General features: G+C 43.2%; 1 protein-coding gene across 2 annotated transcripts in view; it reads left to right on the top strand.

Moving 5' to 3' along the window:
• The window catches only part of LOC126183865 (legumain-like), a 159,618-nt gene that overhangs the window by 79,176 nt on the left and 60,893 nt on the right, over positions 1-19,549 (top strand). For both annotated transcript variants that reach the window (XM_049926168.1, XM_049926160.1), the window contains exon 5: positions 19,046-19,131. In XM_049926168.1, the coding sequence (XP_049782125.1) occupies positions 19,046-19,131 (86 nt within the window). The remainder of the gene's footprint in view (positions 1-19,045; positions 19,132-19,549) is intronic.

Raw genomic sequence — 19,549 nt, 5'->3', positions numbered from 1 at the left:
CAGGTGAATACAGGGTTATAAATACAAAATCAAATAGGGGTAATGCAGGAGTAGGTTTAATAATGAATAAAAAAGATAGGAGTGCAGGTAAGCTACTACAAACAGGATAGTGAACGTATTATAGTGGGATATGCCAACTAGCTCTGCAGATGGCGAATAAATTGAAGAAATGTATGATGAGATAAAAGAAATTATTCAGGTAGTGAAGGGAGACGAAAATTTAATAGTCATTGGTGACTGAAATTCGACAGTAGGAAAAAGGAGAGAAGGAAACATAGTAGGTGAATATGGATTGGGGCTAAGAAATGAAAGAGGAAGCCGCCTGGTAGAATTTTGCACAGAGCAAAACTTAATCATAGCTAACACTTGGTTCAAGAATCATAAAAGAAGGTTGTATACAAGGAAGAAGCCTGGAGATACTAGGAGGTATCAGATAGATTATATAATGGTTAGACAGAGATTTAGGAACCAGGTTTTAAATTGTAGGACATTTCCAGGGGCAGAGGTGGACTCTGACCACAATCTATTGGTTATGAACTGTAGATTAAAACTGAAGAAACTGCAAAAAGGGGGGAATTTAAGGAGATAAACTGAAAGAACCAGAGGTTGTACAGAGTTTCAAGGAGAGCATAAGGGAACAATTGACAGGAATGTTGTTGTTGTTGTTGTTGTTGTTGTGGTCTTCAGTCCTGAGACTGGTTTGATGCAGCTCTCCATGCTACTCTATCCCGTGCAAGCTTCTTCATCTCCCAGTACTTACTGCAACCTACATCCTTCTGAATCTGCTTAGTGTATTCATCTTTTGGTCTCCCCCTACGATTTTTACCCTCCACGCTGCCCTCCAATATTAAATTGGTGATCCCTTGATGCCTCAGAACATGTCCTACCAACCGATCCCTTCTTCTGGTCAAGTTGTGCCACAAACTTCTCTTCTCCCCAATCCTATTCAGTACTTCCTCATTAGTTATGTGATCTACCCATCTAATCTTCAGCATTCTTCTGTAGCACCACATTTCGAAAGCTTCTATTCTCTTCTTGTCCAAACTATTTACCGTCCATGTTTCACTTCCATACATGGCTACACGCCATACAAATACTTTCAGAAATGAATTCCTGACACTTAAATCTATACTCGATGTTAACAAATTTCTCTTCTTCAGAAACGCTTTCCTTGTCATTGCCAGTCAACATTTTATATCCTCTCTACTTCGACCATCATCAGTTATTTTGCTCCCCAAATAGCAAAACTCCTTTACTACTTTAAGTGTCTCATTTCCTAATCTAATTCCCTCAGCATCACCCGACTTAATTCGACTACATTCCATTATCCTCGTTTTGCTTTTGTTGATGTTCATCTTATATCCTCCTTTCAAGACACTGTCCATTCCGTTCAACTGCACTTCCAGGTCCTTTGCTGTCTCTGACAGAATTACAATATCATCGGCAAACCTCAAGGTTTTTATTTCTTCTCCATGGATTTTAATACCTACTCCGAATTTTTCTTTTGTTTCCTTTACTGCTTGCTCAATATACAGATTGAATAACATCGGGGAGAGGCTGCAACCCTGTCTCACTCCCTTCCCAGCCACTGCTTCCCTTTCATGTCCCTCGACTCTTATAACTGCCATCTGGTTTCTGTACAAATTGTAAATAGCCTTTCACTCCCTGTATTTTACCCCTGCCACCTTTAGAATATGAAAGAGAGTATTCCAGTCAACATTGTCAAAAGCTTTCTCTAAGTCTACAAATGCTAGAAACGTAGGTTTGCCTTTCCTTAATCTTTCTTCTAAGATAAGTCGTAAGGTCAGTATTGCCTCACGTGTTCCAGTATTTCTATGGAATCCAAACTGATCTTCCCCGAGGTCGGCTTCTACTAGTTTTTCCATTCGTCTGTAAAGAATTCGTGTTAGTATTTTGCAGCTGTGGCTTATTAAACTGATTGTTCGGTAATTTTCACATCTGTCAACACCTGCTTTCTTTGGGATTGGAATTATTATATTCTTCTTGAAGTCCGAGGGTATTTCGCCTGTTTCATACATCTTGCTCACCACATGGTAGAGTTTTGTCAGGACTGGCTCTCCCAAGGCCGTCAGTAGTTCCAATGGAATGTTGTCTACTCCCAGGGCCTTGTTTCGACTCAGGTCTTTCAGTGCTCTGTCAAACTCTTCACGCAGTATCGTATCTCCCATTTCATCTTCATCTACATCCTCTTCCATTTCCATAATATTGTCCTCAAGTACATCGCCCTTGTATAGACCCTCTATATACTCCTTCCACCTTTCTGCTTTCCCTTCTTTGCTTAGAACTGGGTTTCCATCTGGGCTCTTGATGTTCATACAAGTGGTTCTCTTATCTCCAAAGGTCTCTTTAATTTTCCTGTAGGCAGTATCTATCTTACCCCTAGTGAGATAAGCCTCTACATCCTTACATTTGTCCTCTAGCCATCCCTGCTTAGCCATTTTGCACTTACTGTCGATCTCATTTTTGAGACGTTTGTATTCCTTTCTGCCTGCTTCATTAACTGCATTTTTATATTTTCTCCTTTCATCAATTAAATTTAATATTTCTTCTGTTACCCAAGGATTTCTAATAGCCCTGGTCTTTTTACCTATTTGATCCTCTGCTGCCTTCACTACTTCATCGCTCAAAGCTACCCATTCTTCTTCTACTGTGTTTCTTTCCTCCATTCCTCTCAATTGTTCCCTTATGCTCTCCCTAAAACTCTGTACAACCTCTGGTTCTTTCAGTTTATCCAGATCCCATCTCCTTAAATTCCCACCTTTTTGCAGTTTCTTCAGTTTTAATCTACAGGTCATAACCAATAGATTGTGGTCAGAGTCCACATCTGCCCCTGGAAATGTCTTACAATTTAAAACCTGGTTCCTAAATCTCTGTCTTACCATTATATAATCTATCTGATACCTTTTAGTATCTCCAGGGTTCTTCCATGTATACAACCTTCTATCATGATTCTTAAACCAAGTGTTAGCTATAATTAAGTTGTGCTCTGTGCAAAATTCTACCAGGCGGCTTCCTCTTTCATTTCTTAGCCCCAATCCATATTCACCTACTACGTGTCCTTCTCTCCCTTTTCCTACACTCGAATTCCAGTCACCCACGACTATTAAATTTTTGTCTCCCTTCACTACCTGAATAATTTCTTTTATATCATCATACAATTCTTCAATTTCTTTGTCATCTGTGGAGCTAGTTGGCATATAAATTTGTACCACTGTAGTAGGCGTGGGCTTCGTGTCTATCTTGGCCACAATAATGCGTTCACTATGCTGTTTGTAGTAGCTTACCAGCATTCCTATTTTCCTATTCATTATTAAACCTACTCCTGCATTACCCCTATTTGACTTTGTGTTTATAACCCTGTAGTCACCTGACCAGAAGTCTAGTTCCTCCTGCCACCGAACTTCACTAATTCCCACTATATCTATCTTTAACCTATCCATTTCCCTTTTTAAATTTTCTAACCTACCTGCCCGATTAAGGGATCTGACAGTCCACGCTCCGATCCATAGGACGCCAGTTTTCTTTCTTCTGATAACGACATCCTCTTGAGTAGTCCCCGCCCGGAGATCCGAATGGGGGACTATTTTACCTCCGGAATATTTTACCCAAGAGGACGCCATCATCATTTAATCGTACAGTAAAGCTGCATGCCCTCGGGAAAAATTACGGCCGTAGTTTCCCCTTGCTTTCAGCCGTTCGCAGTACCAGCACAGCAATGCCGTTTTGGTTAATGTTACAAGGCCAGATCAGTCAATCATCCAGACTGTTGCCCTTGCAACTACTGAAAAGGCTGCTGCCCCTCTTCAGGAACCACACGTTTGTCTGGCCTCTCAACAGATACCTCTCCGTTGTGGTTGTACCTACGGTACGGCCATCTGTATCGCTGAGGCACGCAAGCCTCCCCACCAACGGCAAGGTCCATGGTTCATGGGGGGGATTGACAGGAATGGGGGAAAGAAATACAATAGAAGACGAATGGGTAGCTCTGAGGGATGAAGTAATGAAGGCAGCAGAGGATCAAGTAGGTAAAACGACGAGGGCTAGTAGAAATCCTTGGGTAACAGAAGAAGTATTGAATTTAATTGATGAAAGGAGAAAATATAAAAATGCAGTAAATGAAGCAAGCAAAAAGGAATACAAACGTCTCAAAAACGAGATCGACAGGAAGTGCAAAATGGCTAAGCAGGCATGGCTAGAGGACAAATGTAAGGATGTAGAGGCTTATCTCACTAGGGGTAAGATAGATACAGCCTACCAGAAAATTAAAGAGACCTTTGGAGAAAAGAGAGCCACTTGTATGAATATCAAGAGCTCAGATGGAAACCCAGTTCTAAGCAAAGAAGGGAAAGCAGAAAGGTGGAAGGAGTATATAGAGTGTCTATACAAGGGCAATGTACTTGAGGACAATATTATGGAAATGGAAGAGGATGTAGATGAAGATGAAATGGGAGATACGATACTGCGTGAAGAGTTTGACAGAGCACTGAAAGACCCGAGTCGAAACAAGGCCCCGGGAGTAGACACCATTCCATTAGAACTACTGACGGCCTTGGGAGAGCCAGTCCTTACGAAACTCTACCATCTGGTGAGCCTGATGTACGAGACAGGCGAAATTCCCTCAGACTTCAAGAAGAATATTATAATTCCAATCCCAAAGAAAGCAGGTTTTGACAGATGTGAAAATTACTGAACTATCAGTTTAATAAGTCACAGCTGCAAAATACTAACGTGAATTATTTACAGACGAATGGTAAAACTGGTAGAAGCCGACCTCGGTGAAGATCAGTTTGGATTCCGTAGAAATGTTGGAATACGTGAGGCAATACTGACCTTACGACTTATCTTAGAAGGAAGATTAAGGAAAGGCAAACCTACGTTTCTAGCATTTGTAGACTTAGAGAAAGCTTTTGACAATGTTGACTGGAATACTCTCTTTCAAGTTCTAAAGGTGGCAGGGGTAAAATACAGGGAGCAAAAGGCTATTTACAATTTGTACAGAAACCAGATGGCAGTTATAAGAGTCGAGGGACATGAAAGGGAAGCATTGGTTGGGAAGGTAGGGAGACAGGGTTGTAGCCTCTCCCCGATGTTATTCAATCTGTATTTTGAGCAAGCAGTAAGGGAAACAAAATAAAAATTCGGAGTAGGTATTAAAATCCATGGAGAAGAAATATAAACTTTGATGTTCGCCGATGACGTAATTCTGTCAGAAAGAGCAAAGGACTTGGAAGAGCAGTTGAACGGAATGGACAGTGTCTTGAAAGGAGGATGTAAGATGAACATCAACAAAAGCAAAACGAGGATAATGGAATGTAGTCAAATTAAGTCGAGTGATGCTGAGGGAATTAGATTAGGAAATGAGACACTTAAAGTAGTAAAGGAGTTTTGCTATTTGGGGAGCAAAATAACTGATGATGGTCGAAGTAGAGAGGATATAAAATGTAGACTGGCAATGACAAGGAAAGCTTTTCTGAAGAAGAGAAATTTGTTAACATCGAGTATAGATTTAAGTGTCAGGAAGTCGTTTCTGAAAGTATTTGTATGGAGTGTAGCCATGTATGGAAGTGAAACATGGACAATAAATAGTTTGGACAAGAAGAGAATAGAAGCTTTCAAAATGTAGTGCTACAGAAGATTGTTGAAGATTATGTGGGTAGATCACGTAACTAATGAGGAGGTATTGAATAGAATTGGGGAGAAGAGGAGCTTGTGGCACAACTTGACTAGAAGAAGGGATCGGTTGAAAGGACATGTTCCGAGACATCGAGGGATCACCAATTTGGTATTGGAGGGCAGCATGGAGGGTAAAAATCTTAGAGGGAGACCAAGAGATGAATACACTAAGCAGATTCAGAAGGATGTAGGTTGCAGTAGGTACTGGGAGATGGAGGAGCTTGCACAGGATAGATTAGCATGGAGAGCTGCATCAAACCAGTCTCAGGACTGAAGACCACAACAACAACTTAAGGTCATTGTCATTTCTATACCTAAGCCTGGTAAGAACAAATACCTACCTTCCAGCTACTGCCCAGTTTCCCTTGCCAGTAGCGTCTGCAACGTGATGGAACGTATGATTCATGGTTGGCTGGCATGGTTGTTAGAGTTTTGTAATCTCCTCACTAATACCCAGTGTGGATTCCATAGACACCGCTCTACAGTTGATCATCTCATCACATCGTTAGCTCATATTATGAACAATTTTTTTGCGGAAGTGCCAAACTGTGGGTGTGTTTTTCGATTTGGGGAAGGCGTATGACACCTGCTGGACGACAAGTGTCCTCCATATTATGCACTAGTGTAACTTCCAGGGTCACCTGCCACTTTTTTTCTGGTAATTTTTACAATACTGTGTGGGCCCAGCTTTTTCGGACACTTCTGCTCAGGAGAACGGGATGCCTTAGGGTTCTGTGCTCAGTGTTGTCTTACCTGCCATAGCCATTAACCACATTGTGGATTGTCTCCGGCCAGATATCTCAGGCTCTCTTTTCATTGATGACTTTGCAATATATTGCAGCTCTCTATGAACCTGTCTATTTGAGTGGTGTCTTCAGCAATGTGTTGACCACGTGTCTTACCTGCCAGCTCATTGTACTCCCTCCCTCACTGTTCTACTGTTTCATGCAGTACCTCATGGGGAGCGAATCGGACCATCCTCCTCCATTTCTATTGGTCACTTGTTGTTCGAAACTGGATTATGGATGAATTGTATATTGATCTGCAAGTCCTCTTCCATACTACGAAGGTGGTTTGAAAAGTTCTCGGAATGGAATAGAAAAAAAGTACTTACATCACTGAATCTTTTTTTATTTTTCAATTTAGTCTCCCTGTAGATTAATGCACTTGGTCCAACAATGTTCCAGTGCCCAGATCCCATCTCAAAAATGAGTTTCCTCCTGGCCTTCAACATAGCTGTCAATTCTGGCTATCATTTCATCGTTCGAAGTGAACCTTCGTCCACCAACAAAAATTTTCAGTTTTGGGAAGAGATGGAAGTCTGACGGAGCCATATCATGTGAATAAGGCGGGTGTGGCAGCAGTTCATACCTTAGTTCGTGTAATTTTGCCATGTCGACGGCACATATGTGCAGATGCGCATTGCCTTGTCACGGCACCCAAATTGCAGATAATTTTTTAATTTCTGATTCTTAAGTTAAAATGTGATATACCCTTTCAGATGACATCTACCAAGTGTGAGCAATATCATGCACTTTCAATCAGCGATCCTTCATGACCATTTCGTGCACTTTTTCAATTATTTCTGGAGTAGTGACACATCTTGGCCAACCGCTGTGTGGGTCATCATCTAAGCTCTCCTGACCAAACTTAAACTCGTTTGTCCACTTGGCAACAGTTGAATATGAAGGAGCAGAGTCCCCCAGTGTATTCTGGAAATCAGCATGAATGTCCTTTGCTTTAATACATTTCTTTACAAAGTATTTAATCACTGCTTGAATCTCAATTTTTTTCCATCTTCACAAATCACTATGTGGGAACAACAACAGAGCCACATCACCACCGCAGCTTTCTTCCAAGAGCATTGATGTGGCACATGTTTACAGGCAACAGTGCAGTGAATATCATGTGGAAAACTCATTGTGCTAGTGCTGACCTCTCTTGGTGATTCCGAGAACTTTTCAAACCACCCTTGTAGCATTGCCACCCCTGCCAGTCAGCCCGCACGCGTTCATTCATTTCTTTCGACAGTCGACTTGACTAAATGAAGTTATTGAGTAGTTGTACTTTCCTATGTAGTATGCTCGTCTGTGTCAGCGTATTTTTATTACGATAAAAGTAAAGGTAGCTCAAGATATCTTTAGCGCCCCCTCCTTGAGGTTTTTCTGTATCCACCACAGCATACTAGTCCCATTGAGAGTCTTTATGCTAAGGCTGCTGACTTACCATTGTCCTACGGCAAGATGTTCTTAGTCATTACATTTGCTGTCTGTTTTCTATGCCCGTTCACCCATCCTGTGCAACCTTTTTTGATGATTCCCTTGACCGTCAGTATAGGCTGTGCCCATCTTCTCTGTTGCCTCCTGGAGTTCGCTGTCATTTGCTGCTTTGATAGCTTTGCTTTGAATACTCTGCCACCTTCTTCATGGGTGCGTGCTCTTCACCTCCCTGGTTTTGGGCTGGGGTGTGTGTGTTAATTTTGGACTCCATTTCTTCCTAACGACACTACTCCTGGCCTGGTGTATTGCAGCAAGTTTCTCCCATTTCACACGTTGCTTGGGGGCAGTGTCTTCGTCTACACGATGTTTCCAAGACCAACGTGGAGATGTGTGAGCCTTTGTGCTTGATGATGATCCTTTTCAATACTGACTTCTTCCTTTACCAACATCTGACAACACAGGCTTCCAAATTGTGCCATCTTCTCAGATTCTCTCAGTGCTTTTCAGAGCCATCACATGCTGTACTCAGTCCACCTTTTAGTACAATGGATTCAAGAATGCCTCCACTTACTGCGTGAGGAGCCAATGTGGTTTTCCTGTAGGTTCCTTGTCACATCGGCATGCCAGGCAGTGAGGCTGCTGCAAAGGCTGCAGCTCTCCTCCCCCGGCCTGCTAGTCATTCTGTTCCCTCGGATGATCTTCGTGTTGTTTATCGACATGTAGTATCACTTCGGAGTGCACAAAGGTGTTGTCTCCAGGAGAACAAACTCCAGGACATTATACCTCTCCCAGTTGCATGTTCGACTTCCTCTCGGCCCTCACATTGTGAGAAGGTCATTCTAGTTTAGCTATATGTAGGACCGCCATTTATTAAATTGTGACCCTGCCCCACTGTGTGCCTACTGCTCTCAACCATTGATACTGTGCCACTTTCTGATTCAGTGTTTACATGTACATCTGTGTTTGCCATCTACTTTGTCAAATATTTTAGCAGATGACATGCATTCTGTCGATTGTGTCTTACTTTTTATTCACCAGAGCAGCATGGCAAAGCAAATTTGATTCCCCCCTTAGGGGCCTTTCCCATCTCAATGATGTTTTGAGAATTTTTCCCTTGAGACATCCTTGTCCTGAGCAGATTCTCTTTTATAGTTGCTTGATTGGGTTTTTGCCTTTTTTGCTTCAGGTTTTTATTTAGTACGTGTTTTTTCTTACGTTACGATACGGGCACTTATGATCTTAGCAGTTTTGTGCCCTAAAGCACCAACCAACCATCCTCCTCCCCCCCCCCCCCCTCACTCACCCCCCCCTCCCGCCGCCGCAATGTTTTTCCTCCAGCAACCACTCATGCATATGCCATACACCTAAGATTTGTTAAGGCTACTGTCTTTTCCAGATGATTGCATATTGTTCGACTGTTGTATCCTTAATCTTGGCCATGGCTCCAGAACTGTTGTTTACCAACAGTCTGTTCAAAATCAAACAGTTGGATGGTGTTTGAGAACCTGAAATATGTGTATTTTACAATATTGCTTGTATTGTTTTTGCTTCTTTTTGCAAAGATTCATTCAGTTTTACATATACAGCTAAAATTAAAAGTCACTGCTACTTGCAGTTCTGCTTTTATAAGCTCAAGGGTACACTTCTTGCACAATTCAGTCTATTCATGATTCATTAAGAAAAAAGTACTTTTTGCCTCAGCATTTGAACTAGGAATAATTCTTAATACAGGACCAATTCCTTTTAGTAAATTTGGAATCTGAACATTTTTAGCTGTCAAGGTACAGAAAACACTAAGCCACCTTCTATTTGTGTTCCCTTCCATGCACAACCCTTGTTTCAAAATATTTTCTGCATCACAATTTTCGTCATACAAACAATCTTCAGCTACATCATCTAACCGAAATGAGTCAATTACTTCTTGAAAATGCTTAAATTTTTAGCTTGAACTCTAGACAAAGAGGCATCCAAGATTGTACTGCCATTGGCAAATGATCTTAAGATTTGAAATTCTTTTCAATTAGACTTACAAGTTCATAAGATTATCTTTAAGGTGTTTTCTGAAACAGTTAACTTATTAAAAACTTTATTTGCTCCAGTATCAAAATATTTCATTTTTTGCTCAGTTTCACTAATCAGAGTCTTGGCTGCATCAAAAGTTTCCATTATACTAACATCAGAGCATTCTAAAAAGTTAGAACATTGTAAAACAACTGCACCAATATGGAAAAAATGTTGAATAAATATCCAAGGTTAACTGTCTTTCAGAGTCATCAGAATAATTTAAAAATAACTTTAGAGTTTTGCGCCAGTCATAACTATTTCTCATGTGACTTTTAATGGGTTCCCAGTTCGTAATGATTCTGACAACTGCTCGTGTTAAAGAAAGCCTTCTAGCTGGTAAATATAGGAGAATTTCACTTCATTCTACATCTACAAATTAAAAAAAAAAAAAAAAAAGGGCTTTAAAACTTCCCTTCACTCTGCAGAAACGGAGAAGTGACCATCCAGTTTTAGGAATGGTTTACTTGTTTATGACAGGGGTGGAGATAGTAGGGAAAGCCTTGGTGTGTCAACCGAAATAAATTGGTTTAATGACAATTGCAAAAGTTAGAAAAATACAGGAGGAGTTCAAAATGATATGGGACATGGTATCTGACCAAAATAATAGCCAAAATTGGACTTTCCTGGGAAATATGGGATAGTTGGCAACCATATATGTATATTATAGGTGGGAAATTTCTAGGACTAATTACTCTCTGGATTGTTTCACTTATCATTATTGTTCTTCCTTATTTCACAATATTTATTTTCTTTTTTCTTTGGAATGAAGATGGATAACGATTCTCCTTCTTGTAATGTGACTGTGGAATATCTCCTGGTTTATAATCCCCATGTTCTTTAATGTATTCAGACCTTCAATAAACATCGACAAGTGATTCACTGTCAGTCAACCCCAATTCCAAATCCTCTTCCTTGACTTGTTAAGATAAACCATGAATGAACAATTTAACTCCTCTCTACTGTATCACCAAAGTATTTAGCCCTTGTCAAGTGCCACTCAGTATATGAAGAGCATATAATAAGTTATGCAACACATTTTTTGTCCCTGATCAGTTTCAGTGGAAAATATGCAGAATTTGTTGTGGAACTTTCTGGAATACTCCCGCTTCAGCCCCTATAGTTTCATGAGTTCCGATAGGTGGCGGCACTACACATAACCTTGAACATTGTGTGTGTAACAGAGGTGCATTCCAACCAGAGAGCTTCTTTTGGTGGAAAAACAGTGTATCACAGATATTCATAGGCTCTTGCAGATTGTCTAAGGAGACCTGCCAGTTAACAAAAGTATGATGAGTCACTAGGTAAGGTGTCTGTCATCATTGCAACAAGGTTGTGCAAACTGTCTGATCTCCCATGAGCTGCCTGTCTACACACAGCTGTGACTCCTGCAATGTTGGAAATTGAAGAATGTCAGTGTGTTAATTAACCATCACAAAAATGTGAACGAATTTCCTTCTCCTTCTCCTTGACAACAGAAAGCCTCACACAAGTCTTCACACCCGAGAGGAGCTCACAAAACTTTATTGGGCTGTTCTTCGTAATCCACTCTATGGGCCAGATTTCTCACTGCCCCCTGCGGGTCCAGGGGTTAGAATAGGCCTGAGGTATTTCTGCCTGTCGTAAGAGGCGACTAAAAGGAGTCCCTCCCCCTCAAGGGGGTAGTTTGCACCTGCGTCCGGAGACGGATGGTTCCATGACTTACATTTGTGGTCATTTTGGTTTTTCGCTTATTGTGGTTTCTTCCTTCCTTTGTTTGGTTCTTTTCTTTGTCCTTCTCCCTCTCTCACTGTCTTCCTTACTTTTTACCTTGCCTTCTTCTCCTTGCCATCTTGTCCACCCTATGGTCTCCGTCTCAGTGTTTAAGATAGTCTGTCCTTTCTCTCCCTCTGTCCCTTTTTTTTTCCTCTTCTTCTTTCCTCCCTGTGCGTGCCTGAAGGCTGACCCACGCGTTCGCACGCATAGCTGGTGACGGGGTAACGCGTAATTCCCCGCCCTGGGTAGACAAGTAAGGCAAGCACATACCCCCTGGTAAAGGCCAGGCCCAGGGAGGGGTGATTGCCTGAGCTGACACCTTCCGACCACGCCGATTGGTCCCTCCGTCTGTTTCTCGGGAGGTGTGATCTGAGGTGTAAACATTCACCTAAGGCGGGAGCGCCCTCAGAGAGGGTCCCCACAAGGAAGAAGCACACCATCGGAGACGCTGGCAATCATGGAGGATTCCTTTGCAATAGATTTCTCTTCTTCTTCTCTCTCAACTTCTGCCCAAAAACGGAAACTTGACCAGCCACCAGTGACAAAAGTACTACCGCCTGCCCCAAAGTTCCTCGTAGTGTCTAGATCTGAGGACGGAAAGGATTTTTCATCTGTCAACCCTTTCATTATTCAGAAGGGCGTAGATGCCATAGCCAGACCTGTCAAGTCTTGTACAAGGATGCGTAACGGTACCGTGTTGTTAGAAACTGAGAGCGCCTTTCAGGCACAAAAACTGCTTCGGGCCACACTCTTGTACACGTTCCCTGTCCGGGTGGAGGCTCACTGCACTTTGAATTCATGGCGTGGTGTGGTATATACTAGATCACTTGACGGATTGACTGACGAGGAGATTCAGTCTTTCCTCGCTGAGCAGGGCATGGCGGCTGTCCGTAGGGTCATGTCAAAGGTCAACAATGACCTTTTACCGACCCGGACACTTTTCTTGACCTTTGATATTGTCCAGCTGCTGTCGCGCATCAAAGCGGGCTATGAGGTTATTTCTGTTCGCCCCTATATCCCAACACCTACACACTGCTGCCAGTGTCAGCATTGTAATCACTCCCACCAGTCTTGTTCTAATGCGGCTAAATGCGTCACTTGTGGCAGGGACACCCATGAGAGTGACTGTCCATCTCAGTCTCCTCGTTGCGTGAACTGTCAGGGTGACCATGCAGCGTCCTCCTGCGACTATCCCATCTTCAAGGATGAATGCTGTACACAGGAAATTCGGGTCAAAGAGGAAGTGTCCACCTCGGCTGCTCGCAAGCTATTTGCTAGTAGGAAGCCCACGCTGCTCCCAGCAGGGAAATACAGTACTGTCCTCGCCTCTCCTCGGACTACCAGGGAGGTGTCGACACAGACATGCGATCTGACCTTTAGCGCTACGGTCGTCCATTTGGCCAGTGCTAAGGTCACTCGGTCAATGTCTCCTCTTCCTCCCGTCACCCATAAGACAAAAGCACCTTCATCAGCCTCTGCCAAGACTAAGACCCAGAAGTCAGATGCACGGGCCTTCAAGAAGGAACCGTCCCGTGAAGACTTCCTATGTACCTCGAACTCCCAGCCATTGACCAGTACTTCGACTAAATGACCTTCCAAGAAGGCTCATAGGAAGCAAAGTTCTCCTTCTCCGCCACGGCGCGTTTCTTCTCCTGCGCCACCTAGTGGTTGCCACCCCAGGCCGTCATCCATTTCGCCTGGCCGCACCGCTGGTAGCCAAACATCTGGCCGTTCACCAGCGGATGAAGCTCTCACTCCCAGCCATCTTAACACGATGGCCAACAAACCTATTGAACAAATGGACGATGACTCTCCGCCTATTGATAGTGGTGGCAGTGCTCGCTCAAAGCCAGGCGCTCATCGGCCTACGAGGTGACCCCTTCTTGCTTCTCCTTTTTCTTTTTCTTCTTATGATGGCACTTCTACATTGGAATATTCGCAGCATTCGCTCCAACCGAGAGGACTTAAAGTTGCTGCTACGCTTGTACTGTCCCCTCGTCGTAACTCTCCGGGAAACGAAGCTACGCCCATGCGATCAAATTGTCTTGGCACACTATGCCTCTGTGCGTTTTGACCTACCCCCTGTGGCAGGTATTCCGGCTCATGGAGGGGTTATGTTGCTGGTCCGGGATGATATTTACTATGATCCCATCACATTGCACACTGACCTGCAGGTAGTTGCCATCCGAATTACTCTCCCTCACATTTTCCATTTGTACTGTTTACACTCCATCGTCGTCTGCCGTTACTAGGGCAGACATGATGCAAATTATTGCTCAGCTACCTGCACCATTTTTGTTGACTGGAGACTTCAGTGCCCACCATCCCCTTTGGGGCTCTCCAGCATCCTGCCCGAGAGCCTCCCTGTTAACAGACCTTTTCAACCACCTCAATACTGATGCCCCTACTTTTCTTTCAGATGCAACTCGCACCTATTCCCATTTATACCTCTCTGTATGTACTACCCAACTTGCATGCCGGTTTGAGCTGTACGCACTTTCTGATACGTATTCGAGCGACCACTTCCCTTGTGTTATCCATCTCCTGCATCATACCCCCTCTCCATGCTCAACTAGTTGGAACAGCTCCAAAGCAGACTGGGGGCTCTTCTCTTCCAGGGCGACCTTTCAGGATCAAACCTTCACAAGCTGCAATAGTCAGGTCGCACACCTCACAGAAGTCATTCTCACTGCTGCTGAATATTCCATCCCTCATACTACTACTTCTCCAAGTCGCGTACCAGTCCCCTGGTGGACCGCAGCATGTAGAGATGCTTTACGTGCTCGTCGACGTGCCTTACGCACCTTTAAACGGCACCCTACGATAGCGAATTGTATCAATTATAAACGATTACATGCGCAGTGTCGTTGTGTTTTTAAAGAAAGCAAGAAAGCCAGCTGGGCTGCTTTCACAAGCACTTTCAACAGTTTTACTCCTTCTTCTGTTGTCTGGAGTAGCCTGCGCCGGCTATCTGGCACTAAGGTCCACTCACCAGTTTCTGGCTTGACGGTCGTGAATGACATCCTTGTGGCCCCTGAGGATGTCTCCAATGCCTTCGGCCAATTTTTCGTAGAGGTTTCGAGCTCCGCTCATTACCACCCTGCCTTCTTCCCCCCCAAAAACAGGCAGAGGAGGCAAGGTCACCTAACTTCCGCTCCTCGAATCATGAAAGTTATAATTCCCCATTCGCCATGCGGGGACTCGAAAATGCGCTTGCCCGGTCACGGTCCTCCGCTCCAGGGCCTGATTCTATTCATATTCAGATGCTGAAGAATATTTCTCCTGCGGGTAACGGTTTTCTTCTTCGTACTTATAATCACATCTGGATTGGTCATGTTCCCACATGCTGGCGGGAATCTATTGTTGTCCCAATTCCTAAGCTGGGGAAGGACAAGCACTTGCCTTCCAGATATCGACCCATTTCCATTACCAGCTGTGTCTGTAAGGTGATGGAATGAATGGTTAACTCTCGTTTGGTTTGGCTGCTCAAATCTCGATGCCTACTTACCAATGTGCAATGTGGATTTCGTAGGCGCCGCTCTGCTGTTGACCATCTGGTTACCTTGTCGACCTTAATTATGAATAACTTCTTGCGGAAGCGCCAGACCGTGGATATGTTCTTTGATTTGGAGAAGGCTTACGACACCTGTTGGAGGGCGGGCATTCTCCGCACCATGCATACATGGGGCCTTCGCAGTCGCCTCCCTCTTTTTATTCGTGCCTTTTTAATGGATCGACAGGTCAGGGTACGTGTGGGTTCTGTCCTGTCCGATGCTTTTCGCCAGAAGAGTGGGGTGCCTCAGTGCTCAGTTTTGAGCGTCGCTCTCTTCGCCATAGCGATCAATCCAATAATGGATTGCCTCCCAGCTGATGTATCGTGCTCCCTTTTCGTGGACGAATTTACCGTCTATTGCAGCACGCAGCGTACATGTTTCTTGGAGCGCTGTCTTCAGTGTTGTCTTGATCGTCTTTACTCCTGGAGTGTTGCCAGTGACTTCCGTTTTTCTGCCGAGAAGACGGTCTGTATTAACTTCTGGCGCTACAAAGAGTTTCTCCCACCGACGTTACATCTCGGTCCCGTTGCTCTCTCATTCGTGGAGACAACATAATTTTTAGGTCTTACATTTGACAGGAAACTTAGCTGGTTTCCACATGTGTCATATTTGGTTGCCCGTTGTACCCGTTCTCTAAATGTCCTCCATGTTCTCAGCGATATGTCGTGGGGAGCGGATCGAACCGCCCTACTTCGCCTATATCAGTCGATCATCTGCTCAAAGCTGGATTATGGAAGCTTTGAATACTACTCTGCACGGCCGTCCATCTTACGCTGCCTCAACTCTATACAGCATCGGGGGTTACGTCTTGCGATCGGAGCATTCTATACTAGTCCCGTCGAGAGTCTTCATGCTGAAGCCGGTGAACTGCCACTAGCCTACTGGCGCGATATACTGCTTTGTCGGTATGCCTGTCGGCTATTGTCAATGCCCGACCACCCGTCTTATTGTTCCTTTTTTGACGACTGTCTCGACGATCAATACGGGTTGTATGTATCTGCCCTGCTACCCCCAGGAGTTCGCTTTAGTCGCCTCCTTCAGCACCTTGATTTTTCACTCCCTGCAACCTTTCGAGTGGGCGAGAGCCAAACGCCACCTTGGCTCCAGGCTCAGGTTCGCGTTCACCTTGACCTCAGCTCGCTCTCAAACGAGGTTACCCCAGCTTCGGTATACCGCTACCAGTTTGTCGAACTTCGTTCGAAGTTCATTAATATGATCTTTATTTATACAGATGGCTCTAAGACCAATGACGGTGTCAGGTGTTCTTTTTGTCGGGGCACACTGTTTCAAATACCGGCTCCATGGCCATTGTTCAGTCTTCACAGCTGAGCTATTTACCCTCTACCAGGCTGTTCTTTACATCCGCCGCCACCGACATTCTGCTTATGTCATCTGCTCTGATTCCCTGAGCACCATCCAGAGCCTCAGTGATCCGTATCCGGTTCACCCTTTCGTGCACCGAATCCAACACTCTCTTCAGCAGCTGGCGGACGACGGTACTCCGGTTACCTTTATGTGGGTTCCTGGCCATGTCGGTATCCCTGGGAACGAAACTGCAGATGCCGCAGCCAAGGCTGCAGTCCTCCAGCCTTGGACAGCTTCTTGTTGTGTGCCTTCATCTGATTTTAGCAGGGTCATTTGTCAGCACATTTTATCGCTGTGGCATGCCGATTGGGTTACACTTACTGAAAACAAGCCTCGCGCCTTGAAACCTTTCCCCACGGCTTGGACAACCTCTTCACGCCCTTTTTGGCGGGAGGAGGACGTTTTGGCCCGGTTACGAATTGGATACTGCCGGTTCAGCCATCGCCATCTGCTGACGGCTGTGCCGGCGCCGTTCTGCCCATGTGGGCAATTGCTGATGGTATGCCTTATTTTAACGTCCTGTCCGAATTTTAATACACTGCGCATTGATCTTGGCCTACCATGTTCTCTGGATGCCATTTTAGCGGATGACCCAGGAACAGCTGCTCGCATTCTTCATTTTATCCACTTGACAAACCTGTCTAAGGACATTTGATTATGCTGTTTTCTTTTAATCCCTTGCCTGTTAATGTGCCTTTTATAGTGTTGTACTTTTTAGTTGCTGTTTTAACCTTGTGCCTCGCAGTGCGTTCATAACTTAATCTGGGCGCTAATGACCACTGTATAAAACCAACCTGCTTTCAGAAAAAAATTGTCATCTAAATTATTGAATGCCCCTCATATTTTTTATAAGTTCCCCAACTACTATTGTATTACTTCTGGTCCACTAGCTCAAGTGTCAGTTTTTGTTGGGTATTGGGCCATCAGTACCTGTTTTTAAACTTTTTCTGGAAGTCAAACCAAGATGTAAATTCTTTAGAATGAGCAGTTTCTCCTTCAGCAACTTCACCTTCTAAAAAAACCTAGTGCAAATCATTCCATTGCTTTGGTAAAAATTTAGTAAATACTCTTCAGAAGTCTTGGGGATGAACTTCCCCATCTGTCTTAAATTTAGCAAATTTTGTGGGTAAATTAATTCCATTCACAAAATGTGATTCCCCTACCTGCTCTGCAGCAAGATGTAAATTCTTTAGAATGAGCAGTTTCCCCTTCAGCAACTTCACCTTCTAAAAAAACCTAGTGCAAATCATTCCATTGCTTTGGTAAAAATTTAGTAAATACTCTTCAGAAGTCTTGGGGATGAACTTCCCCATCTGTCTTAAATTTAGCAAATTTTGTGGGTAAATTAATTCCATTCACAAAATGTGATTCCCCTACCTGCTCTGCAGACAGTCTGTGATTTTCAGTAAACTTTTATTAGTTTAACTCTCTTAATTTTTGGCTAGTTCATACTCTTAGTTCTATCTGTCTCTGTTAGAATGACATGTGCTGACTGGCAATTCAGTCTTTTCAAATACTTTATGGTCGATCAAACATCTACGCTCTCCTACAAAAGTACTTTATCATTAGGAACATCACAATTGTGTTGATATGAACTGAGTCCAAAAATGGTTTATCTTATGTATAGATACCAGCTGAGGCCATGTATATCAAGTAATTTCTTGTCCCCCACGATGTTGTAGGCTTTGTCACACACTCACTCTATGGTGCACATGCACATATAGAACATACATCCAAGCAGTAGATTATCTCATTCATTACGAAAATAAACTTTTTATAGTGACAATCATCATTTGTCATTTGAAAAAATGCTTATTCAACACATTACTCCACCAAAGTGGTATGTTCCACTACAAAAGGAACTGTCATTCAACAGAGGATGTGGCCACACAGTAATCAATAGTTTTGTAAGCTTCGTATATACTCCACAAGCCACTTTACAATGTATTGTGGAGTGTACTTTGTACCTGTTTTACCCTGTTTTCTGCCCTGTTCTGTTCATGTGTGAAACAGGAGCTCTGATGTCTAAAAAATGTGACTGGAATGTACTCAGGTCTGAAGACGACTATTAAAGTCAAAGTCAATTATCTGGTGTTATATATTGATATAATCAAATTATTACACACAAAGATGCCCATTTTGTATTCATAATTTGTGACTGTGTCAATGATAAAATGATCTTAGCCATCATACGGTGCTGAAGAGTTGTAGTGTGATGTATAAACCGGGCACATATGATTTGTCTATGTAAAGATGTGTAGAGCTCATTTGTATTTTATTTTGAATAATTGACTGATTCATTAAGACAAACTTTTCTTAACAAATGATTTTTTTTTTTTCATGTGGGGTTTATTGGCTTCCTAGATGTTAATATTTTTATTTTCATTTTGCTCTTAGGATGTTACTCCTGAAAATTTCCTGAAAGTTCTCACTGGTGATGCCGAAGGTATGAAAGGAATTGGAACAGGTCGTGTTATACAAAGGTAAGACTAGAATACTGCATAAGAAGCTTCTTTTATAGTATTTTTTATTTTATATGAAATCAAATTACAAATGTGCATAATACCTCTAGTGTATTGTTTTGAGAAACCACTCTTCAGGCTCTTTAAACATTTAAATAACAGTGCCACTGACTGTGAGAATGCTGTAAATTATATGATTATTTACTATAAATACTAATATACTCCACTCACCAAGCGGTAGCAGAACACACACATAAGACTGTTGTGATTGGCAAGCTTTCGGAGCCAGTGGCTCCTTCTTCAGGCAGAATGGTTGAAGAGAAAGGAAGAATGGTGAAGGAAAGGACTGTAGAAGTCTAGGAAAAGGGGTAGATTTTGGGAAAGTAACCCAGAAGCGTGGGTCTGGATAGACTTACCGTACGGGATCAGAACCCTTCTG

Source organism: Schistocerca cancellata, chromosome 1 (genome assembly GCF_023864275.1).
Source record: "Schistocerca cancellata isolate TAMUIC-IGC-003103 chromosome 1, iqSchCanc2.1, whole genome shotgun sequence".
Lineage (NCBI taxonomy): Eukaryota > Metazoa > Arthropoda > Insecta > Orthoptera > Acrididae > Schistocerca > Schistocerca cancellata.
Note: the sequence above shows the minus strand (reverse complement) of the source record. Positions and strands in the feature narration are given on the sequence as shown.